This window comes from Eretmochelys imbricata, chromosome 2 (assembly GCF_965152235.1).
Source record: "Eretmochelys imbricata isolate rEreImb1 chromosome 2, rEreImb1.hap1, whole genome shotgun sequence".
Taxonomy (NCBI): Eukaryota; Metazoa; Chordata; order Testudines; family Cheloniidae; genus Eretmochelys; species Eretmochelys imbricata.
In genome coordinates, this window is record NC_135573.1 from 82,293,662 (window position 1) to 82,320,146 (window position 26,485).

The 26,485-nt window shown below is 39.8% G+C and overlaps 1 protein-coding gene across 6 annotated transcripts in view; it reads left to right on the forward strand.

Annotated features, from left to right (window-relative positions):
- The window catches only part of ESCO1 (establishment of sister chromatid cohesion N-acetyltransferase 1), a 66,604-nt gene that overhangs the window by 20,916 nt on the left and 19,203 nt on the right, over window positions 1–26,485 (forward strand). For 3 of the 6 annotated variants that reach the window (XR_013345162.1, XR_013345163.1, XM_077810383.1), the window contains exon 7: window positions 12,353–12,484. Coding sequence is in view for 1 of the 6 variants with exons in the window: in XM_077810383.1 (XP_077666509.1) it covers window positions 12,353–12,484 (132 nt within the window). In the remaining 5 variants the exon portion in view is untranslated. Of the gene's footprint in view, window positions 1–7,717; window positions 7,784–8,148; window positions 8,247–9,931; window positions 10,048–12,352; window positions 12,485–26,485 lie in introns of those variants that run through there. The other 3 variants (XR_013345166.1, XR_013345164.1, XR_013345165.1) reach the window with 3 other exon arrangements.

The window sequence follows — 26,485 nt, forward strand, 5'->3', positions numbered from 1 at the left end:
CACAGCCACTTACAAGCATTAAATCCTTGTAGCAACTTTCAGGTCAGTATGATCTCTGTTTTACAGACCATGGAAAGTGAGGTAGCAAGATTCAGTGACTTGCTCAAGGTTGTATAGTCTATCAAAGATTGGGTTAGAATTTAAGTCCCTGATTATTGTTGTGCTCAGACTAATATAACAATCCAGTCTGAGATATTATGAACTATGATATAGGAAGACAGACCTTAAATAACTTCTAAAATCTTACATATTCAGTGGACATGTTGTTGGTTAAATGAGCTCCCACATTTATGCAAAATTAAGTTGTTTCTTTTTATTAAATTTAAGATGAGTAGAAATGTTCCATCCCTTGCCTTAGAAAGTTTTAAACAAATACTCCCTTGCTGTATTTGAATCCTAGATTTTTAATGGAGTTCAAAAAAAGAATTAGGTAGGTTCATGAAGGATAAGTCCATCAGTGGTTATTAGCCAAGATGGTCATGGATGGAACCCCATGCTCTGAGTATCCCTAGCATCTGATTGCCAGAAGCTGGGAGTGGATGACACAGGATAGATCACTGCATGATTGCCTGTTCTGTATGTTTCCTCTGAAGCATCTGGAAGATAGGATACTGGGCTAGATGGACCATTGGTCTGACACGCTATGGCCATTCTAAATGCAAGTACATGAGAACCTGAAAATGAAATTGATGTCCAGTTAATTCTTTTTCCATGTTGACAGGACTGCAAAATTTTAAAAAAAGCTCCCTATGCTGTTTAGTCTTCAATTTTATTAAAATTAGGTGTTTTTGTGACATAAGGAAATTTGCTTTTAAGATTTTTATATTGACATCTCTTCAAGGGGAGAGACTATTTATTCTGAGTATCACTAATTTAAAAAAAACCTATATTCTGAATTTACGAAATAGCATTTCACAGCAAACACTGTTCTCAGTGATGTGCAGGACATAGAGGATGACAAGGTAGTGATAAATTGGATAATTCACCTTAATTTTAAAATGTCTCCTAACTTTTATCAGAGAGACGAGGTAGGTGAGGTAATATCTTTTAATGGGCCAACTTCCGTTGGTGGAAGGTACAAGCTGCTGAAATACACAGGGTGGTTTTTCAGGCCTGGGGAAAGAAATTGTAAATAATGCTGCTAGACACTAAAAAACATGGATTCAACAGGGACACTGGTTTCATGGCTTATTACAACCATCTGTAACGCACCTGCCTGCTAACCCGTAATGGCCCACTTCAAACTCCTTTTACATAACAATCTAACCCTTATTATCCACCCCATTTCAAATTACCTCCTATAACATGTTACCCCTTATGCTTAACTATCTGTCCCATTTTTAGCTCAGGCCTGGTCTACACAAGCCTCTGTGCATCAACCTAGTTGTGCATGTATCTATACTTAAATTTGTCTCCCACCAATGTAAACTCTCCTCAATGCCAGCATAGTAACACCACCTCCCCAAGCAGCACTGAGCCATGGTCGATGTGTTTGAGGTTGACGCAGTGCAAACGTAGATACTGTGCTACCTGTGTCAACTCTAACAGTCCTCCAGCAGCTATCCCACAATGCCTGACACTGACTGCTCGGGTCACAGTTGTGAACTCCTGTCCTGGGGTCTTGGAGACCAGAAGGCTCACTGACCCCACGCCCCAAGTCCTGCAAATTTTTGAAATGCCATTTCCTGATTGTCCAACTTGGCAAGAACACCTAGCAGCTCTCCATTCTTGTGTGCAACTGCCTAGCTGGCCATGTTGGCTGCATGCTCCAGACAAACTGCAGCCTGGAGTAGACAGGAGATATTGGATTTCCTGGGCCTGTGGGGAGAAGAGGCTGTGAAAGCACAGCTATAGATCAGCCATAGAAATGTGGACATCTGCAGATTTCACAGGTGATTCAGGAGAAGAGGTACAACAGGGATCAGCAGCAGCACTGTGTGAAAGCGAAGGAACTGTGGCAGGCATAGCAGAAGGCTTGGGAGGCAAACAATTAATCTGATGCCAAGCTGCAGACCTGCCACTTTTTACAAAGAGCTGCATGCCATACATGGTGGAGACCCAACCACCACTGTGGATATCTCCAAGGATCCTGAGGCACAGGCCCCGGGCATGAACAGCGAGGACGAGGGGAAGGTGGAGGAGAATGGAGGACATGCAACTGAGGGGTCCAACTATGCCATGAGCTTTTTGGGACTCCAGCACAGCTCAGTCAATTTCAGGAGTTGAGCACATGCAAGCCCAATGCAGAGGAAAGAACCTTGGGTAAGTGTGTCCATTTATTTTCCATTACAGTTATGGTGCTCCTAGCTTAACAGGACACAACTATTGATTTTCATTAATTTTCTTGTACTAGAAGAAGTATTGGTACAACAAAGAAAAGTAGAGTTTATATGCTTTTCATTCCACTGTAGAGTTAGGTAGGGGGGCTGCGCAGAGCAGTTTGTTTATATTCACAGAGATGTCCCTTGAATCCTCTTGAGAGCTCTCAATGAAATTTTCCTGGAGGTGCTCAGCAATCCTCTCCCAAAGTTTTTTAGGGATGGCAGCCTTATTTCTTACTTCATGGTAGGATAGTTTCCCACACCAGTCGGCAACAATCTTGGCAGTCTCCATTGCAGTAAACAAGCTAGCGGTGGACAACCCCAGGTGGCTTCGGGTTGCCAACAGCAGCTGTGCTCTTTGTGTTACCCTCAGGAGTGAGATCTGCTGAAATCACCACTGCCTGTGGAAAATGGTGCCAATTTTCAGTGCCATTGCCCATCACACGTAGTTTCATGCAACTGAGCAATCCCTTCTTCATTTCTCTCACCCTTGGCAGGCCATACACACCATGGGTGGAGCTGAGAATGGTATTGTGCACAAGCTCTCTGAAGCAAAAGTGTCAGTAAGCATGTATTGCTTAAAACTTTCGGGGAGCAAGGGAAGGGAGTTCTGAATTTTAACTTTGCTTTCCATTGTGAGTATACTGACAATGGTACCTCTGTTTTGTCTGTAGCTGCTGCCATTGCAGCCTTGAGAGGTTCCTCCTCCACACCTGCATAATGCTTGAGCCAGATAAGGAAGAGAGAGAGAATTTGGGATGATGTGTTCAGCAAGATCATGCAAGCCAGTGCTGTATCAGATCATGAACAGAGGGCCTGGAGGATGAGTATGGCAGACTGTCTGTAGCAGGGATCTCAAACTCAAATCACCATGAGGGCCACATGAGGATTCGTACATTGGCCCGAGGGCTGAATCACTGAAATCTTTTTATACAACGGTACAAAAGTATAGTCAAAAATGGGGGGGGGGAAAAAGTAATATAGTATGCTATTAAAAGTCAATTTATTAACTTTTTAAAAACTGTAATCCAAAAAGTCAATGCTAATTTTGACAGTCATTTCATTTTTGGCCACTTAGCTGGCAGCGTTTTGCATCAATATTTGGTTTTGTCTCAGTCCTATCAAACCTGTCTCAGTGTTGCTTTCAGATGTTCATCAGTGAGCCTTGACCTTAACACAGATTTGTTAATCTTCATGGAACAGGAAAAACTGTTCATACATATGTGATATATTTGCTTCCAAACATTGCCATTATCCTTGCAGAAGCAGAGAATAACATGGGAAATCTTTCTTGTGAAAGAAACAGGTAGAATTCTGGAATTCCAACATCTGTATACTTCTGCTTCAAAATGGTATCACACTGAAGGGCCACTAACTCCATCTGCATTTCCTCTGCAACATTATCCATTTCCACAGCAAAGGGTGTGGAAAAAAGTTGAAAAAGTGGTTCAAGTGTCTTGAAATCTTTAAACTGCACATCAAACTGTTTGTGTAAGCCAGAAATGATATCTGCATATGCTTCCAAGGATTTGGGTTCAACTTTTCCTAAGGAAAATTCAGACTTTGACTTTGAAGGACTTAACACAGACGTATGACAGTGTTATCACCTGTTTTCTACCCTGAAGCTTCAAGTTCAGTGCATTCAGGTGATAAGTTACATCTGTTAGAAAAGTAAGGTTGCAGATAAAAGTGGAATCAGCAAGCTGTGGAACCTCCTTGTTTTTCATTTTCATGAAGGAATCCATCTCCTCTCTAAGTGTAAAAGAACCCTTCAAAACATTTCCACGATTCAGCCATCTAACTTGAGTGTGATACAGAAGTGCCCCATATTCGCTGTCCATACTTGCTAAAAAAAGTGAACTGTCTGTGATTCAGCCCTCGTGCATGTGTAAAATTAATGGTTTTGACAACTACATCCATAACTTCCTTCATTTGTAGACTTTCACTACGCAGGGCTTCTTGGTGCAAAATGCAATGTATACTGGTGAAGCTAATTCCTGGTATATTGAGGCTGTTCAGTTTTGGTCTTCAATAATCCAACCACACCAATGTTTTCAGAGCACCTAGATGGCGCACCGTCCATAGCCAAAGATACGAGTTTGTTCCATGGCAGCACAGCTCTTTCAGTGCACTCTTCCAGTCCTTGAAATATGTCACGTCCCATTGTGGTACCCTTCAGTGGCATTAAGTCTAGCAATTCTTCAGTTATATTCCAATTGCAATCCACACCTCTAATGAACACCGCACAGTGTGCGGTATCTGATACATCTGTACTCTCATCAAGAGCAATTGAAAATGCTTCAAAGTCTTTTTTGCCATTTTGAATCAATTGTTTTTGCACATTATCTGCTAAATCAGTTATCCTGCAGGCAACTGTACTGGCAGACAACCTTATGCCTTCAAAAACTTTCTTCCTATCAGGACATAAAATTTCGCTGGCCTTCGCAAGACATTCTTTTATGAATTAGCCTTCTGTAAAAGGTCACGATGATTTAGCTATCATTTCACGTATTACAAAACTTGCTCTTATTGAATCTTCACTAGACTTGTTAATCTCCAAAAAGAAATTTCTTTGCTTGGCAAATGCTGCTTTAAGTTGCCGAACTTTTTCCTCTCGGATTTTTCCAGTGAATGCATCATATTTTTCATGGTGCATTGTGTCGTAGTGCTGACGCACATTATACTCCTTGGGAACAGCAATCATTTGCTGACAAATAAGGCATTGAATTTTTATCTTTTACCTCTGTGAAAAAATATAAATTCTCCCATTTGTCTTGGAAAACTCTCTTCTTCCATGAGTGTTCTTTTTTTCGACTAAGTTATTTCCGAGCGGTTTTAATAAAATATATACACTCAGTAATGCACCTCACTCAAAGGACAAAACCCTCACTTAGTTTTAGAATTACTTCTGTTTAAGCCCCGCCCTCATTCCATCCCCTTCCACAAATCCCCGCCTCTTCTCCCCGCCTCCCCTGAGTGCACGGCTTCCCGCTCCTCCCCTCTCCCCCTGAAAAGTGCTAAGCACCGCCAAACAATTCAGTGGTAGGAAGCACCTGGAGGTAGGCAGAGGAGCGGGGAGGGGCCGAGGTGAGGGGAGCATAGCGGCCACAGGAAGTAACTGGGGGCGGGGGAATAGCGGGGAGCTTGGCGGGCTGCAACAAAGAACTCCACGGGCCGCATGTTTGAGACCCCTGGCCTATAGAGAAGGAGAGACCAGACAGGCGCCAGGCCCAGAAGTCCCAGGGAGATGCCCAAAGATTTAATGGGGCTTTTTGGGCCACAAACACAGATGCAGCACGCTCTTGTGGATCTATAGGTTCAACAATCCTGGGGTTGCTTCCCTTTGCAGTCTGTGGAGAAATGCAATGTAGCACCTGCCTACCTGCCCTCTCTACGTTCCATGTGGCACCAGGGGCCACATCAGTAATTCTGCCGCTCCCCACCGGGGGCCATTAAGGACAACCACACCTTCACATACGCTAACCTGTGAGAGGCACAGTTGATGTTTATATTGCTAAAATGGACATGAATGTTCCTTCCCCTTCATTAAGCTCTGTTCCATAAACTTCTTATGGTTTTAATGTATTTGCTTTTAACTTGCACAGGATTTTTTGGAAGTGTTTTTGTTACTCTTTGTTTGGAAAATAATTCGTCATTAGTTCCCTGAAAATGCTGCAAAATGGCTGGTGATACTGAAAGCACCCACCTTCTCATGATTGTATGCGTTTACACAACTCGTAAGATCAGTGATAAACAGTGTAATAATCATAAATGTACAGCAAGCACCACAAAACTAGTAGGCATCTGTGTCACATTCATCGATGTGCACCACGCAATTCCTAACAGCCCCCAGACTGCAGGGCCAGGTAGAACACATCACAGTGCATTACTGTGGCTTGCTGTTAAAGTGCTCTTTCAAAACCTCCATATAGCTCCACATTAAGCTCATCTGATAGCTCTGGTGTCTGACTGTTGAAACTCAGCCAAAAGCTGCAACACCTGTGCTGTCCACTCCAGGGGAAACTTTTCCCCCTTTGCTTCACAGATGGACACAGCAGGTGGCTAGAACCATTTGGATATTTTTCTTAGTGAGATCCAGACTTGTGAGTAAACAATGCCAGCACCCCGTCAATCTACCAAAAGAACATTCAGTTGTCATCCTGCATCTGCTGAGCCACCGGTAATTGAATCTTCCCTTTGTGCTGTTGGAGTGGCCAGTGTACGTCTTCATGAGCCAGAGGAGCAAGGGGTAGGCTGGGTCCCCAGGATCAGTACTGGCATTTCAACATCACTGTTCATAGTAGCAAAGTGCAAACTATTCAAGTTTATACACTAAAATATGTTTCATTTTCCTTCTTATTTTTTCAGTACACTTCCTTATAATTTCCCATTTAACTGTTTTGTGACATAGGTACTTCATGAGAGAGGTGAAATGCTTCGGCCTCAAAAAATTCACGGGTTTAATTGATGAAAGTGAAGATGCTATCAATAATGAAGTTGATTAAAAACCAATGGGCTTGAAGCAGTGAAGTATAAAACTAAAGAAAACAGTTACTGGTTAATTTTAATTACTGGCTCTTACATTACATTATAAACCTTCATGCTCCATCAAGTTTATATTCCTATCGTTTACAGAATCAATCTTTGACAAATAAGAAAAAATCAATATTGTAAATACTATCCATGCAGCATAATGTTCAAACTTAGACTTAGCACCTTTTTTATTTTACGTGTTTGTTGCTACCGTTTATAATGACCAATGAAATCAGCTTTTCATAATAGGAAATGGCCCCATATTTTTACTTTTTTCTTTTTCTTTTTCTTTTTTTTTTTTTTAAATTCTTAGAAGGTAAACTCTCTAGAAAAAGATTTCCTTTTTTTCTTTTTACTTTAAAAAGGACATGTTGAGCTGCCATATGTATTGCCTGAAGCCGCAGAAGCTTCTGGGAGGAAGTTGGTGGGCAGGCTTTCCTACTTGTCAAGGCATGACCCAATCAAAAAGGAGATGTACAGATTTTAAAAGAAGAATTTTATTCTGTGGAATTTAGTAAAATGATTGGGAAAACATGACTCCAAATTTCATAAATTGTTACTGCTTCAGTCAGAGGGCAAAAGTTTTGGTGTTGTGCTTTTTGTTTTGTTTTTTAAATTCTTTGTGAAGAGCCCAAGAAGAAATATTTTCTTCTCTGGACCTTCTTCCTGCTTTTCTCCATTTTTCTCCCTGTTCCTTACAGCCTGCATGTTTTCTGGCTGTTTCTGCTCTCAGAGCAATACTTTGCTCAATCTGCCTGGAGCAGCTGTACCAAGGGTAATCAAGAGGGGAAGTGCTTCACCCTACGCCTAAGACAAGGGGCCCCTACCATCTCCTATAAAGGCACCAAATGCCTATTTTGCAGGCGGAGCTCCTTAACTCACAAATGGAGGATAAGGCAGAGATGCACCTTTTCAGAGAAGAGAAATTGGTAAGACATTTTTATATGTCCAATATCTAGAGAGAATTATTAAAGCCTTTCTAGTTGTGAAGACAGCCTTGATGTAATGTGATGGCTGGTTGTCTTGAAGTTACAAAGGGACTGAAACAGTGGGTTTCAGAAGTATAAACTTCTCACATTCTTCCAAATGGGGTTTGCCTGACTTAGGGTCTTTATCCCCTCTGCAGTTGTATGGATGCAATTTGCATCAAGTCAGTGTAGGTTTGCAGGTGCCTAGAAGAATGACTTTAGATCAGGTAACCCAATTTCTGCTGCGGCTTTGTCTTGAACCACGTTGCTCTGTCAGATTGCTGAGAACTAATCTTCATGCTCCCTGTGACTGGCTCTCTCCTAAGTCTCAACAGCTCATGCTTCACTTCACCCAAGAGAGGCTTTTGGAGAAGACTAAAGGGACACTGTCAATTTAAGGAATGAGTTAAAGGGATAATGTCAGGTAAAATTTTTAAACTAATTTCAGAAACCTTTGTTTTGAAAATTTTTAAAAAAAATCTTTTGAAATGTTTTAAAAATGGAATGTCTTCTCTTCTGCTGATGTTTGAGTGTATTTCAGGGGGGCAGACTAGGCAATCTTAAGAATAATAAAACAATGTTAAGGCACTCACCTATCTTTCTTAGCTCTGGACACATGCCTCCTTCCCTGCTGTTTCAGCAATAACATTGGTCAGCATTATGCCTCAACGTCCAAATTCCTCCCTGTAACCTATTGAAAAGTGCCAGGATGACTCTCGTATTGCCCACAAGGTCCATGCACAGATCTGGGAGAAAAAAGGATCGGTTTCTTCCAGGTCTCAAGGTTTCAGTCACTCCTCAGCTCTGTGTAGGAGTTGAGTGGTGGATGCTCACCAACCAGCTCTGTCAGTCTGTCCTGGGGAAAGGAGACACCATCCTGTTCCAAAACCAGAAACTGTAGCAACTCTGTGGCTGTTACTGGCAAACTCCGTATTTGGAGGGAAGAGCGGGTATGTGAGTTCCCTTCAGAGCACTGCGTTAGAGTAATGTCATGCTAGTGCATGGGAATAGGAAGTACTGCTGAGTAACAGAAGTGAAAGAGTTTTATGTGCAAGGTTCTCTCAAATGTGTAAATAAACTGAAAACCATTTTTCCTGTCACTTTCAGTAATAGTAATTTGTTTTTCTTATTACTATGCTATTGTCAGATAGGCAGTTCTCTCCCCTGTTGTTGTGTGAGACCCATGCAACCAAGGAAAACTATACATAGGAAATGGCCTATTCACGACATGCAGTCAAATGCTTAAAAAAAGGAAGAATTTTTTTTTTGCTCTATTCTTTCATTTGTAGTAATGTTAGGTGATAACTTGTAATAATAGGTTAAAAATAATTGGCAGATTTATTGTCTCTCAAATAGATTTAATTCCTACTGCTGTATTGCTCCTTCTGATTTTATCCTGCACATCCTGATTCTGCATTGCAGAGTCTATACCGTCTCACACAGCAATTTTTTGTCTGAAGCATGGTCTGCTGCAATTCTTGGATTTGGAACAGTACTTCAGTTATGCTGGCAGGCTAATATCTTTATGGGCTGTATAAGGTCATCGGATATGTTTTTAAAAAAATAAAATAAAAACCTTTGCCACGCTCTGCAGCCTTATAGAAGGCTTGGTGCACTTTCTAGTAGTTAATGCATTCCTCTAGTATTCATATACTAGTAGCTTTTTAAATATTTAACATCTCCGTATGTATGCCCATCCACACACTTGAATACATATAATAAGTAACATCAATGAAATCCTAAAAAATTGTCTGCCAGATACAGCAACGTTCTAGTATTTCAGTCCTAGTGTAAAATGTAATTGGGCTGTATTATGTTCTTGCTTATAGAGACTATGATAGAAGACAACATGCATCAGGCAAGATAGGATGAATTAAGAATGCTAGCAACTTTGAGGATTTCTTTGCCATTAATGTTTTAGTGACTTCCGTGTGGCGTTAATTTGTTAGTGTACCACCATTCATTTTTTGAATAAATTTTTAACTTCCCAATCATTTGAATAGGATTTCGTGTTTCACAAGGCTTGTTGCAGTACTGTTTATACATTAAATATAAGAATTGCTTTATATTTAGCTGACTTTCAAATGTACATGTCTTATCTTTTTGAAGTGTACTCCAAGCATCAAAGCAGACTTCCCCCTCACCTATCCTACCCTGAGCATCGGGGACATGTTCTCCATCCTCGAGATAGCAAAAATTAGGTTCGGTTCAAGTGGGGTCGTAAGGTAATCACATGCATCCTTCCTCCTGAACTGCCTTTTTTCCTTCCTTGTGTGTAAATAGTTGAAATTCAGCACACTCCTGTGGCCAAAAGGGCAGTTTCTTCTGAACTAAACCTTTTTAAAGGAGGCCTGGAGATAAGGGACAAAATGCATCAGTCTCAGCTTTCATACCCTTGGAACCCAAGTCTCTCCCTGATGCTCCAGCCCAAAGCCAACACATGGAGCAGCGTTTGTTTCCTTTTCTTCCTTTGAAGAATTCTTCCTTTTTCCCTCTATTACATGCCATAGGAATGTAAGAACTGCCATGCTGAGGATAGACCAATGGATCTTCAGGTCCCAGTTTCCTGCTTCCAGCAATGGTCCACGCATATGCCTTCAAAGAGAGGCTTAAAAATCTTATTATGCACCTCACTAGCACAGTGATGTACCTTGTCATGTTATCTCCTTCCCCTCTCCTATTGTCTTTCTCCAGTACTCTTGTGTGTATTGTGAGCTACAGAGTGAATCTTGTGAAAAATTACTAGAATTAATAGAGCCTGGTTATAGTGGGTAACTTACAGGGTATACTAAGATGTGTCTTGTCCTTAGAAAAGAAACTATATTCTTACAGTTCAGACTTTACTAGTAGATTTGCTTGAGGTTACAACCATTTCTCTGATAGTTGATCTAATTCTCTTCAGACCCAGTTAAACCAAATATTGTTCAAAGTTGAAGAGGGAGTGGGAAACGGGCTGAAAAAATCCAGTCATACTGCAAAAAGACCTTCCTAGTAATATAGTGTAAAAAGTCTATAAATATATCTGCTTTTTTAAAAGATGAAATTAAATTCACAGTAAATATTCATGCAATATTATATTTTGAGATTAACACACACATCACTAAAAATTTTCCCTAGAAAATTCCCTTTTACTTATGTAGTATTGTTTACTATATACTATGGTAATTGGATTCCATATTGTGTGTAATGTCTACTTAGCTAAACTCCATTTTTAGCTTGTGTGTTTTATAATCCATTACCTTTCTCATACACACTTTAAACAAAGTCCAAATACAGGTTTGATTCTTTTTAAACCAAAACTTATATATATTAGCCAAAGATAAGTTTCCAACCTTATCAATATATACATCTGTTCTTTGGAACAGCCTTCGTCCATGTGAATTACTTAGTTCAAATAAACAAAGACCCTGTACTTAAGGTCTTATTCCCTGTTAGGCATTAATTGTGTTGATTCCTAGTTCTTTGTACTCTTCATAATGAATAATACTTGTTTAATCAGCAAATTGCAAAACAAATACTGAATTGTCTGTGTGCTAAATGAATTTTGTAATAGATTACAAAATAGTAATAAGATTAAATGTCAGAACAAAATTACTGAGTGTTCCTTTTTATATGGGACTTTTTTACAGTATTAGGGAAAACAAGACAATACAAAGCATGATAAAGTTAAGAATCTTTAGATTTCTGGGCAAGGGGTATATTCTTAACTGGTGCATATGATTTGTTATATATAAAATGCTACTTATACCCCTAAAACTTTGGGAGAAGGGAAGAGGAAGGGAAATGGAAAAACACAGTACCAGATACATTAATTTGTTAAATATCTTGAAATTAAATTATCACCGTAGAAATTTGAAATACAATGCCAAGACATAATGTGTACTACTGTTCCTCTAATGCTTATTTCCATAACTGTTAGGTGTTTTTGTTGTGTGTTGTGGTGTGTGTTGGGTTTTGTTTTTTGTTGTTTTTTTTAATGGTAGTGCCTACAGTTTGCTAGATGCTTTTCAGGCACTCAGGACATGATGGTCCACGCTCAAGAAGCTCGCTATCTAAGGTCAGACAGGAGTTAAAGCATAGGGAACAACAGAGTAATTATTATTATTATTTTTAATACATGATAGCTAAACTCTCTGTAGGCAGCAAAGTAGGTAAAGAGGTCATTGTTTTAATTTTTTTTTAAAGAAAAGGTGAGCAGTCAATGTTTCTTCATGTGGTCCTGCTACTGTGTCTTAACTCTAACCTGGAAGAGCTACAATTAACACTTTTTTTGGGTGGGGGAGAAGTTGTCTTAATGTGTCTTTAGTCTATGGCCTCTGCTGTAACTCTGCTTGTGTGCTGGCCATTGGAGGGTAGACTTCCGGTCACTATATATTTAGTATACTACTTTTTTTTTCCTTCTTCCCCACTTCCTTTTAGCCTCAGGGCAGAATATACATGTGCATATGTTTGTGAATTACATATCTAGCTATGAAACATTTCTGCTGCTAACTGTATACTGAGCAGTTTATATAATTTTTTTTTAAATAGGATGCAGGACAGAAAAGATTTGGCGCTATTTCCTGTAATATTTGTGGAATGCTTTACACGGCATCAAATCCAGAGGATGAAACTCAACATCTGCTCTTCCACAACCAATTCATAAGTGCTGTAAAATATGTGGTAAGAGAACTTCATGTCTTTTTAAACAGTAATAAGCTTTGTTTTCCTTGCTGTACGTCAAATGCAATTCAGATTACTTTTAATAAACTCTTAAAATATCACAGTAAATGATAAATTCATCTGTGGTAAACATTATTTTTGTTAAGGGAGCCTCGCTCATGGTAAAAAGTCACCTATAAAAATTGATTATCATGGTAGCAACGTTCCCGTTGAGTTTTATCCCTTCCTTGTATTTCTGTATTGTTTTGTAGGGAAAATAAAGTCATGTATCACTATTTTTAAAGTTTTGTTAAGTTTAGCTTTTGGTATAATTGGTATTGCTACAACATTTGGCATAAGAACTAGTTGGGGAGATTATTGTCTTTAGAATGCCATCCAGATGACTTCTAATTCACTTTTTTTATATTGGCTATGTTAAATTAATATCAGTGATTCAGAGTTGGAATATCTTGGAACTTGGAGCATAGCATTACAGTGTATTAAAACTTTAGAGAATAGACTACTATTTTTAATAGGATAATTAAAATTATAACTGCACATTTCATACTCTACTTACGCATAATAGGTATGGTTGAGTCAACTCATGTTTAAAACACAAGCTTGAAGTGTTGTACAATTTCAGATAAATATTTTGTAAAATCAGCTACTTTCAAAACTTGTTCAAGTATCTGAAATCAGAACAGAATCTATAAAGTCTGTTGGTTTTTTTTTGTTTTGTTTATCACGCATGTTACCTTCAGTACTCTACACGCAAGTAGATAAGACCTCCAGGATAATTGAACTGAGGCCCCCAATTCATTTCATATAGGTACTAAACAGCAATTAGACTACTATTAAATCCTGATCTGAGTTTGAATCAGTGGTCTAAAAAAGATCCATTACTAATCCTTTGAAACCATCTAGTCACTTTAAACAATTATTGCCAAATATTGAGGACTTGTTTCATTCTTTTCTTAGTTGGCTGGCTGAATCCCAAACATCTTAGAAAATCTTTTCTGAAAAGCATTAGGCAAATTGAAGGGGATGGATAGGTAGAGACTGTGATAGAAGGCAACCTAATACCTGTTTTCCTGCTTATTCCAATTTGTCCATAGTAAATCCGTCAATTAGTCATCTTAAAGAATTTTTGGGTCTCGGATGTTTCCCAGGATTCTTTGTCTTGTCTGGTGTAGTAGTATAGATACTGTAGCAAACAGCACAAAGGCTACTGAGGCACATCTGGTTTTGAAATGCTTTGATTGCCTTGGTGGAAGAGCATTTTTATGGACAAATGGAAACAGGTGTGGGAATGAAACTGATAAGAACAAATGAGGAAAGACTAAATTAAATCCTTTGAACAGCAGTTTATAGACTAGTCCTGTAGCCATTCACAGCTGCTAGCGCATTGGTGATGTATAGCTTCAGGTGGTATTGGGGGACTTGGTAGGAATTTCTGAGGAAGTGAACAAATAATTTAAAATGCTTTAAGAATGATGAGAGTTGGAACAGCTGATATACCTTCCTTTCCTTGCTATCACAGATGTCTCTAGGATAAGACTGGTATGCATGTAAGTGGTTTTTAAGGCAGTTTCTTCTCCCTTTCAGTCTGGAATAACTTTGTAATTTACAGTGAAAAAGTTCAAAAGCTAGAGTTTATTTAAAAAAAAAATGGAAAGAAAAGGGCTAGAATTTTTAAGTATGCTGCAGACAAGGTGTTTAGAAAGGTGGCTTACGGCTGTGTAAAAGCTTTACATAAATTGCACCCAAGCATGCTATTTTTGCCTGCACCTCCTAGTGAGTGAGAACAACATCTTATCTCTCTGAAACTGAGAGACTCCGGTTGTGGCTCCTCAAGTCATTTCTAAAGATGAATATAGAATAACAGATACTATGGCAACTGGGATGATGATTTTATGTAATACATTAATATAAAATAGAGTTGAAAACAAGGGAAATAGTTTTGTGAATGTCTGACATTTCCTCCCTTATTTTTAGTTGAAAAATGCTTAACCAAATCTATAGTTGGCCAAACAATGGGAAATTTAATTTAGAACTGAATGAATACATGCTCTTCATTGTAGTTATAACCCACACTTGCATTTTACTGGCCATTCTATTTCCTCTCTTCCAGGCTTCATGTGGGCTTGGTGTTCTGGGTAGATTCAGTATACTATAATGATGGCTGTGACAGAAACATCTATGAAGGTGTCTTGAAAGGATTTTTTTCAAAATTGGCCTTTTTGCCTTATTTTATTCTGCTTTGATGTCTAAAGAGAGCCTGAAATGTTGACTTTTCTGATTCTAGAAATATCAGAAAAGTCAACTTTTGCTCATCTTAGTTTTTCTAGATAACTTCTGGAGAGTGACAACTCAGGGTATATATTGTCAACTGCTGCATGTTAATGTAAGTTGTTGGCATTGAAACTAACTTTCTCCAAAAGTTAATCATTTAAATTAAATAGGCAGTAACAAAATCAGAGTTTTAAACATTGATTAAAGATCTCTTCTCCCTTTAAATTGCTAATCTTTCACTCTCTTGAAAACGGTGATGATATTTCATTAGTTCTTCAGTCATTTTGCATGATCCTTAAGCAGCGTTCTCCTTGCTCATGTTGGAGCCTGATTTTACTTTTAAGGGTAGTATCTCAAGTATTCCTCCATTCCTCCACTGCGCAGATCCTTCACCCTGTGATGACTCAGTGGGAGACATGAGAAAATTTATCAGGCTGATTGTTAGGGAGAAAAGTAAAGCTACACTTTCTCTCTTCCTTCCCTATCTACCTTAGGATGATAATGAACATCTTTCTCAATAAAATCTCAAACAGATAGGAAAGAAAAAATGTGCAAACTAGCATGCTAGCACCTGCTGCTACCATGATGTGACCATGAAAGTAGACAGTCTTTTTTTTTTTTTTTAAAGAAAATGTTGTCTTCCACGTACTTTTGGCCAATCAGCAGATGAATAAGAGAATAAATTAAGCCCCTTGCTATCATCAGCTAAACTCTGAAACATGATTCTTCTCCTAAAATTGCTTCCTGGCTGCTGTTCATCTAGTTTCCTTTGACAGATCTGTCCTATTCAGGACACAGGTGTACAATTCCCAAGAGTACTTTAAAATCGCTCAGAACAGGCCACAGTTGAGCTACCACATGGCCACAGATGTCCTCTTATTTCCCCATGTGGTGGCTGGTTCCTTTTTATGATTAAAGATTTTTTTAAAAATTTTATTATAGAACCTCTTCTTGCAGTTAACTGAGACCATTTTCATTCTGATGCTTTCTTTAGTTTGTATGAAAAGTTGTCCTCATTAAAAGAATCTAAACTATGTTCAAAGCAAATATTTTAGTCCATCTCAAGCCTATTTGAAGAGGCAAATATCATGATGAAACACTCTCTCCCAGAAGCTTGTCCTGGGTGCCTGCACACATGCACACACTTGGTCGCTCACTCATGTATTTATTTTTTTCCCCTCTATCTTCTGAAGGAGTTAGGCCAAGATTTGACCAAAATTATCAGATTTCTCCTAGTCACAGGGCTAATTCTACTAGCCAGATTGGAAAAAGGGAGAGGGAAAGCAAACAACAAGGTCCACGTAATAGTCTTGATGAGAAATCCACCCCTGATAAGAAAGGCAAGGTGCTGGAAGCCAGTCTCTGATGCCTGTTTACAGTCTCCATCTTTGTATCAGTCCCCTGTTAATTGTCTAATACGGTGGTTCTCAACTTTATTTTTCCATCTAACAGTATGGGGAGGGCAGTATCTCAAGACACCTGCTTCCACTCCACCACCACTCACAAGTTTTACCCTGTGATGTCTCACTGTGAGATATTAGAAAATTTGTCAGATTGATAGCCTCTTGAGAACCCAGGATCTAATACATTGGGAGAACCAAAAGCTGCACAACTCACAGAAGGAGAAAGAAGGTCTCGCTTCTGTTTTCCCACCCTAAAGCTTCCTGCCTATTGTTGGGGCAGGAGGTGTCTTTAGTGCTCTAAGCCTCATGGCCTTTTGACTGCTGCAAAAGGTGGTTTGTCTGTTCATCTGTCCTCCGTAGGTCAGTCCCTCTTTATTTTTTGTGTGGTGTATGGTTTTTTGTTTTTTGTTTTTTTTATTTTATTTAAGGGTCATCCTCCCGTGACTAACTCCATTGCTACTGTTCATAGTTTCTCAAGTAGTAGCAGAGGGATATTTTTTTTTTTCCCAGTTTCATGGCTGCCTTCAAGGTTCTGAATAACAGCTGTGGCACTGATTAGTATCGTGCCAATTTCACTTGGCTACTACTTGGAGAAAACCGAACAGTAGAGACAGTGGTACCATTTGTCTGCAGAGTAAAGAAGCTAACATTGCTTTGGTTCATATTTTAAAGATTGTTTTTGCACCCAGAAGTGCTGAAAGTATTTTTCCAGGAAACCCTGAATTCTGTAAATATTGATGGCTTTAGGTGCATTCTCTCTCCAGTTCCCAAGGAAGGCTTTTACTCACTACTGGCATATGGATTTTTCAAGTCCAGGTTAAATCTTATTTTATGCAAGACAAGAATACTTGCTTTTTGCCTTAAATATAACTTTCATTTCAAAAGGCAAATATGAAGTTTTTTGTTGTAGTCATTGACACAACTTTCATTTTAATGAGGTAAACGAAACATTTACTTTTTTTTTTAGTTCCTTTCAACTCTGTGTCTTCTTGACTTTTAGGAAGAGATTTAAGTCTTGTGTATTCTCCAAAGACTTCACAACTTTAGAATAATATTGATCAGAGTTCCAGTTATTGTGTTCAAAATTACTGATCATTATAGGCAATGCTACTAGCCCCTGTTATAAAGCTCTGTTTTCAGTGGCTTTTAACTTGCCAAACTAACAAATTGGGCTGAAATTTTTCCAGGCTGGGTGTCTGCCTCAGACTGAAAATTTTTTGGAGAACTTCAGCCAAAATGGTTCAGCAATTTCTGAGAACAAGGCTAGGGAAAAATAAGTTGTTTTGCCCATGCTAAATTCTAATGACCTTTTTCGAAAAGCTCTAGTGCCATTATTCTTTTGAATATAGATTCAGAATTTGGCACAGTGTGTGGCCTTTGTGTGAGGGTGTACTTTTTGCCATCCCCATGAAAATCTGCCCAAACTTGCCAAGTTATAAGCGTTTGAAAAATGGCAGCGCACACATGCTCACTATGAGGTTCCTTAAATTTTAGTAGCTAAATTCTCAAGATTCTGTCAGCACTGGTTTTTGTGTTCAAGCACTGAGCAGTCTTTTCCCTGTAGCTCTAGGCTACTTGAGGCTGTGCTGGCTCTGGGTCCAGGTACCTGAACTGAGACATGTTCTCCTGTGGTCTCAGTGATACTCTCTCCTCCCCCAACTAGACCCAGGCAGCGTGGAGGAGGAAACTGCCTGATGCAAAAGCACAGTGGCCAAGAGTTGGGCTGTGGGAAAGGCAGAGGTAGTAGATTTGGGGGGGGGGGGGGAGGGCAGAGGGGGGAAGAGTGTTTTTTGTTTGTTTTTTTGAGGAGAGGGAAACAGGGATGATGAATTGGGAGTGGGAGACAGGAACAGGAAGCCAGGTGAGGAGACTGAGAACCAGTGGAAGAAGACACAGAGGTGACAGAGAGCCAGGGTGTGGAGGGGAGAACTGGAACTGTCTGGACAAAGATTGGGATAAGGAACCAAGTGTGCTGGTGGGATACTGGGCACTGAGAGGCAGTAGGGATGGGAAATGTGGGCAGGAAGCAGGGAAGTGACTGGCTGTGGAGCTGCAACGCAGGAAACCGAGACTTAAAGTGCAGGGGGGAAGGCTTGGTCTTGGGCATTGAGTTTGGAGGGGTGAACCTAGGATGTGCTGGGTATTGGGATGAGAAGTCTGAGGAATGAAGACTAGAATTATAGAGGTGAGGAGAATGGAACTGAGACAAGGAGCCATGGATGGGGGAAGACAAGACTGGAATGGGAACTGGGTAGCTAAGATGATAGAGGAGTCTGCTCCCACTAAAGCACAGAGTCTGGAATGGAACTCTGGATTCTAGAGACTTACCATTCTTCTGCTGTCAATACATATCTGTGAAACCCACTTGTAAAGTGTCTCTTGCAGTACTTGTCAATATAGAGGATGTCAACGTACTACTGCTATCAGTTACTCCGTTAGCTCAAATGCACAGGTTTGTGTGATGAATTTAAAGGTTCTGGCTCTCTCAATGATCAGTGGAGATGTTGATATGCCACAGGATGGAATTTCTGTGTTTTTTTTTTTTTTTTCTTTCTTTCAGTTTTCTTAAACTAGGAAATTACACACGCGTGCGCACACACACACACTCTTCTGTGCTTAAAATAACATTATTAAGGTAGCAAAGTCAAGCACTCAGAAGTTAGGAGATGGCAGAATTAAAGTTGCACAGACAACCTGAATTCAGTGCTCTGTGATACCATCTCTAATTACATGATCACAATATTTTTTCACATGAAGTCCATCTCTAGTTGCAGTAGGACTATGACTCAGGCATGACTGTATAGGGAGAAGGTGTCTTGGATCACGTCTAGTCTGAATAGTAAGTGTAAATCACTGTTTACTGCTGGGAATATATCTCAGAATCCATGCTCATAATTCTTAGGGTAACCAGACCCCAAGGACAAGACTTAAGACTATTTGTAATGGCTATTGGCTTAAAGCATTTTTAATACTTCTTTTGGAATTTGGGAATTTAATAGGATATTGTTACTGAAGATAAAACTGAACATTTATCTTCATAAGATGGAGGTAAACAGCAGACTTACGTTTTCTCTTAACCATACTGAATCCTTGAGTATGAGGATAGACACTCAGCGGAGAATAAGACTTGCTGATATTTCAAATAGGATAGCTCGTGCTATTTGATATCACCTTTCTTTTACTGTTCTAAAAATGTCTTAATTTTATTTTAACCTCTAATATACTGTGTACTTATGATTCTTGGATGAAGGGTGATGAAGTATTCTACAATCAAAATCTCAACATCCCTTAAGAGGTAACACCTCATTTTACAGGTGAGGGTATGAAGGCAAAGAGAAGTTGTGACTTGGCCAAGGTCACTCAATCAGTGGCAGAGCTGGAAATAGAAATCCAGGTCACCTTATTTCAGTTCTGCACTCTAAGCAATAGACCCTGTTACTTTGCCATCTTCACAAAGTGTCAAAGATGCAATGTACAAAGGTTCACTGTTAGAATTTAATTTCAGAAAAACATTCCTGTTAAAGGCATAATCAAGAAAAGAACTTGTGAAGTTCCTTACCAGAATTGAACAGTATCGAGTGACTTCTTTCATCCATAACTAAATATTTTCAAGAAGAATCTGAGTACATCATCTGCTTTTAAGGGCAAATTTTTTTGGGAACCTATTTTTGTGGACAAGTCAAGATCATGTGCATGGACACTTCACAAAGACATCATAGTAGAGGCTCAACGTAAATGTATACCCCAAATTAAAAAACACAGTAAAAACTAAAAAAGAGCCACCGTGGCTTAACAACCATGTAAAAGAAGCAGTGAGAAATAAAAAGGCATCTTTGAAAAAGTGGAAGTCAAATCCTAGTGAGGTAAATAGAAAGCAGCATAAACACTGCCAAATTAAATGTAAAAATGTAATAAGAAAAGCCAAAAAGGAGTTTGAAGAACAGCTAGCCAAAAACTTAAAAGGTAATAACAAAATGTTTAAGTATATCAGAAGCAGGAAGCTTGCTAAACAACCAGGAGGGCCCCTGGACGATCACGATACAAAAGGAGCACTTAAAGACGATAAAAGAAAAGGAGTACTTGTGGCACTTTAGAGACTAACCAATTTATTTGAGCATGAGCTTTCGTGAGCTACAGCTCACTTCATCGGATGCATACCGTGGAAACTACAGCAGACTTTATATATACACAGAGAATATGAAACAATACCTCCTCCCACCCCACTGTCCTGCTGGTAATAGCTTATCTAAAGTGAGCATCAGGTTAGGCCATTTCCAGCACAAATCCAGGTTTTCTCACCCTCCACCCCCCCACACAAATTCACTCTCCTGCTGGTGATAGCCCATCCAAAGTGACAACTCTTTACACAATGTGCATGAAAATCAAGTTGGGCCATTTCCTGCACAAATCCAGGTTCTCTTGTGCAGGAAATGGCCCAACTTGATTTTCATGCACATTGTGTAAAGAGTTGTCACTTTGGATGGGCTATCACCAGCAGGAGAGTGAATTTGTGTGGGGGGGTGGAGGGTGAGAAAACCTGGATTTGTGCTGGAAATGGCCTAACCTGATGCTCACTTTAGATAAGCTATTACCAGCAGGACAGTGGGGTGGGAGGAGGTATTGTTTCATATTCTCTGTGTATATATAAAGTCTGCTGTAGTTTCCACGGTATGCATCCGATGAAGTGAGCTGTAGCTCACGAAAGCTCATGCTCCAATAAATTGGTTAGTCTCTAAGGTGCCACAAGTACTCCTTTTCTTTTTGCGAATACAGACTAACATGGCTGTTACTCTGAAACCTGTTATTAAAGACGATAGTCATCTCAGAGAATCTAAATGAATTCTTTGCTTCAGTCTTCACAGCTGAGGATGTTAGGGAGATTCCCAAACCTGAGCCATCTTCTATAGGTGACAAATCTGAGGAACTGTCACAGATTGAAGTGTCACTAGAGGAGGTTTTGGAATTAATTGAGAAACTTAACAGTAACAAGTCACAGGGACTAGAGGGCATTCACCCAAGAGTACTGAAAGAACTCAAATGTGAAATTGCAGAACTGTTAACTATGGTTTGTAACCTGTCCTTTAAATCAGCTACTGTACCCAATAACTGGAAGATAGCTAATGTAACACCAATATTTAAGAAGAGCTCTAGAGGTGATCCTGGCAATTAGAGTGGTAAGTCTAACATCAGTACTGGGCAAATTCCTTGAAACCATAGGAAAGAATAAAATTGTCAGACACGTAGAAGAACATAAATTGTTGCGCAAAAGTCAACATGGTTTCTGTAAAGGGAGATCATGTCTTGCTAATCTATTAGAGCTCTTTGAGGGGGTCAGCAAACATGTGGACAAGGGGGATCCAGTAGACATAGTGTACTTAGATTTCCAGAAAGCCTTTGACAAGGTCCCTCACCAAAGGCTCTTAGGTAAATTAAGTTGTCATGGGATAAGAGGGAAGATCCTTTCATGGATTGAGAACTGGTTAAAAGACAGGGAACAAAGGGTAGAAATAAATAGTAAATTTTCAGAATGGAGAGGGGTAACTAGTGGTGTTCCCCAAGGGTCAGTCTTAGGGCCAATCCTATTCAACTTTATTCATAAATGATCTGGAGAAAGGGGTAAACAGTGAGGTGGCAAAGCTTGCAGATGATACTAAACTGCTCAACATAGTTAAGACCAAAGCAGACTGTGAAGAACTTCAAAAAGATCTCACCAAACTAAGTGATTGGGCAACAAAATGGCAAATGAAATTTAATGTAGATAAATGTAAAGCAATGTACATTGGAAAAAATAACCCCAACTACAATATTCATGGTAAATAGACCCAATGGCCTGTGCTGGGATGTTAGATGGGGTGGGATCTGAGTTACTACAGAGAATTCTTTCCTGGGTATCGGGCTGGTGAATCTTGCCCATATGCTCATAATGATCGCCATATTTTGGGTCGGGAAGGAATTTTCCTCCAGGGCAGATTGGAAGAGGCCCTGGAGGTTTTTTGCCTTCCTTTGTAGCATGGGGCACGGGTCACTTGCTGGAGGATTCTCTGCTCCTTGAAGTCTTTGAACCACGATTTGAGGACTTCAGTAGCTCAGACATAGGTGAAAGGTTTTTCGCAGGAGTGGGTGGATGAGATTCTGTGGCCTGCATTGTGCAGGAGGTCAGACTAGATGATCATAATGGTCCCTTTTGACCTTAATATCTATGAATCTATACATACAATATGATAGGGGCTAATTTAGCTACAACTAATCAGGAAAAAGATCTTGGAGTTATCGTTGATAGTTCTCTGAAGATGTCCACACTGTGTGCAGGGGCAGTCAAAAAAGCAAACGGGATGTTCAGAATCATTAAAAAAGGGATAGAGAGTAAGATGGAGAATGTCTTATTGCCCTTATATAAATCCATGGTACGCCCACATCTTGAATACTGCATACAGATGAGGTCCCCTCAAATCAAAAAAGATATACTGGCATTAGAAAAGGTTCAGGAAAGGCAACTAAAATGATTAGGGGGTTGGAACGAGTCCGATATGAGGAGAGATTAAAGAGGCTAGGACTTTTCAGCTTGGAGAAGAGGAGACTAAGGGGAGATATGATAAAGGTATATAAAATCAGAGTGGTGTGGAGAAAGTGAATAAGGAAGTTATTTACTTGTTCCTATAATATAAGAACTAGGGGCCACTAAATGAAATTAATGGGCAGCAGATTTAAAACAAATAGAAGGAAGTTCTTCTTCACTCAGCGCATAGTCACTGTGGAACTCCTTGCCTGAGGAGGTTGTGAAGGCTAGGACTATAACAGGGTTTAAAAGAGAACTGGATAACCTCCATGAATTTAAGTCCACTAATAGCTATTAGCCAGGATGGGTAAGGAATGGTGTCCCTAGCCTCTGTTTGTCAGAGGGTAGAGATGGATGGCAGGAGAGACATCACTTGATCATTACCTGTTAGGTTCACTCTCTCTGGTATTGGCCACTGTCGGTAGACAGGATACTTTGGACCTTTGGTCTGATCCAGTATGGCCATTCTTACATGGCACAAACAAACAATTTTTGGAATCTTATTGCATTTTTCAATTTATATGAACTTGGGAAACTTGGGAAATTCAGAGTTAATGCATTCTACTGTGTTCTTAGCTTACATGCTTTAAAGGCAAGTCTATATCAGAGAATTTTGGCATTGCAGACTGTGACTGGTTTCCCCCAGGATGCCACCTGGTACTATGCTACCACTGAGCCCACCTGGCCTACCAACCTGGGCTCCCTTCACTGTTCTCCTGTGACAGGCCCTCAAGCTCCCTCTAGCACACATACAGGAAGGGACCCACCCAGCTGCAGCTACATACAGATGCTGAGATCAGCTCTGTATGGGAAGGCTTCAGCTAAGGAACTGCCCAGCTACTCAAGTGCACACCCCTCTTTGGAGGGTAAACCCAAAATTATACTGTCTTGTGCTGCACGGAGGAACTGTACAAAATAAGCTCATTTGTCCCCTCCTTCAATGTGGAGAGGAATATACACAGTTTTTTGCTCCAAGTTATGACTCCCACATACATTTGTTTTTGCCTTGTCTAAAACCAGTATATTAACTACAAAAGATATATTTTAAGTGATTAAAAGGGATAACAAACAGATCAAAGCAGATTACCGAGCAAATAAACAAAAATGCAATCTAAGCTTAATATATTAAGAGATTGGATATGAGTAGCAATTTCTCACCCTACAAGATGATTTAAGCTGGTTGTAGAGATTTTTTTAATGGGTCAGCTGCCCTTGCTTGCAGCTTAAAAGGTATTCCTTTCACAGGCTAGAAACCCCTCTAGCCTGGCTCTAGCAGTCCCTCCCCCCCAGTTCAGTCCTTGTTCCTCAGGTGTTTCCAAGAGTCTCTTTAGGGTGGGGGGTCAGTGAAGAACCTCGATGTCACTCCCCTGCCTTAAATAGCTTTTGCATAGGGCGGGAACCCTTTGTGTCCGAGCTTGGTTCCCACGTCTGGTCAGTGGAAAAGCACTGGTATTCCAAGATGGAGTCCAGTACCAGGTGACTTGGTCACATGTCCCTGTAGGGTCACAGCAGCCATGACTCAGAGGCTGTTTGTAGTGTTCTCAGGAAGGCTCCCTGGTGGGAGATTAGATTCTTTTAAGAGCTATTGTTCTCCCTACTGGCCCTTCCCAGCCAGCCATCTAGACTGACAATCTTTTCCCCAGGTGTAAACACATTTGTAATAGAGGCATAGAAAGTTATCCTAACTTCAGATACCAAAATGATACATGCATACAAGTAGGATAATCCTATTCGGTAAATAATAACCTTTTCAGTGATATCTCACATGCCTCTATCTTGCACAAAATACATCACAACTATGCCATACTCATATAATATTGTTAAGTATATGGGGCGTAATGCCACAGTAGACACTTGCTATGCTAGTAACGCCATTCATGTTATGACCGGAGTCCCAGGGGAGCCAACTGAGGTCACTCAATAAGGGTGAACTGCAAAGAATGGGGCAGACAATCCCCAAAACTGGTGGATAATCCAATATTTAGATTTACCAAACCAGCACAAAACAGCTTCTGTAATACCCCACTGGTTACCCAGAAGCCAACAACACAGTTCCCTTAAAGTAACCCAGCCTCATGCCTCCACCCAGACACCCAAGTCAAATATGATGAGGATTACTGAAAATCTTATTCATCATATAAAAAAGTTCTACTAGTCCCAAAGGATTGGACACATTACCTCCCAGGTTAATGAATATTCAGGTCATATCCAAATATTCACTGACAGCCAATTTTTATTAACTAAACTAAAATTTATTAGAAAAGAGAGAGTATTGGTTAAAAGATCAGTGCACATACAGACATGAGTACAATTCTTGAGGTTCAAAGTCATAGCAGAAATGGTGAGCTTTGTAGATGCAAAGAGTTCTTTCAGAATTAGTCCATAGGTTATAGTGCGATGTTTATATTCAGGGTGGTCCAGTCAGGACTGGGATCTCAGCCTTGTAGCTTACGCTTCCCCTTCATGAAGCCTCAAGCGGATCTGAGATAAAAAGGATTAGGAGCCAAGCCCTTTTTATACAGTTGACAGGTTGGAGTACTTCGAACAATAGGCAATTATGGAGGCTTATTTCCTAAGCACCACCAGTAATTAGTTACACAAGTTAACAGAGAGCAATTTATCCATCAGGCAGTCTATCACAAACTTCAAAAAGACATATAGACAATGACATTATTGCACCCAAGATTCATCTTAATATTTATTCTCTTTTGATCTCTGAATTAATAGCTATAGTGACAGACAGGAACGGTCTGTTTACTTGTATCTGGTTTAATGTTAACCATGTACACACACACAATTAGTATTACCTCTAATTCTGTAACAATACAGGTTTTCACTTCAAAGTTCTAGCCTATCTAGCATGGAATGGCCCTAATGACCACTTGCATACTTTCTAACATCTCTAAAGGTTGGCTCTGGGTTATTTAGCCTGCAAGCTGCTTAACCCTTTCTGGCCATGTGTCATACTATGTGTAAAATTCACTGCAGTTATATAACAGTGGTAGCAGCAATGGTTTGCATGGTCATAGTTTAATCGGATGACATCACACATGTGCTCACAAGTGCTTACAAAGCACGCACAAGTTGCTAGCACCATCGAAACTGCACTTGCTTTGAGCAGAGCTCACAATTGTATTTTATATCGTCACTGTGCACCTAGTGTAAATAAAATGATGCCCTAAAGCCACAACATTACAACTAGTGTTCCCTGCACAGTACCATAATGCTGCAATTGCTTCAGCAACTGCTCTGCAATATGCAATATTTCCTGTAGTTCTGAACAATTTCTTGTTTTGAATATTTGGGTCTATAATTCTGTGTACAAATTTTCTGTTTTATTAAGATGCAGACCATTTTCAGTCTATATAAAAAATTAGAATTTCAGTGCAATAATGATTCCATTTTAAATTACAAAACACATATTAAATGAAAAATCATTTGTATGGTTCAAACTGAACTTTTGTCTGCCACCTCTCCACCTGTGGACTGCTACTGTCTCTCAAACCCCTTCTTTGAGGATCTGTGCTGAGAACTGCAGGGTAGATACCCATCAGGCACTAGTGTTGCAGCAGTCGGAAGAAGTGCTGGTTTGGGCACAGCAAACAGGTTTATATTTGCACCTTTACAACTTATAGTTGTGATTTCTAATGGTGCAGTTTTGAATCACTGGAGTTTTCACATGTGGTATAATATGCTGTGATCAGACCCTTTTCCCTGACCATGCAGAATGAATGCTTGTTGATAGGCATATAGGAAGAAGTTTCTATTTCT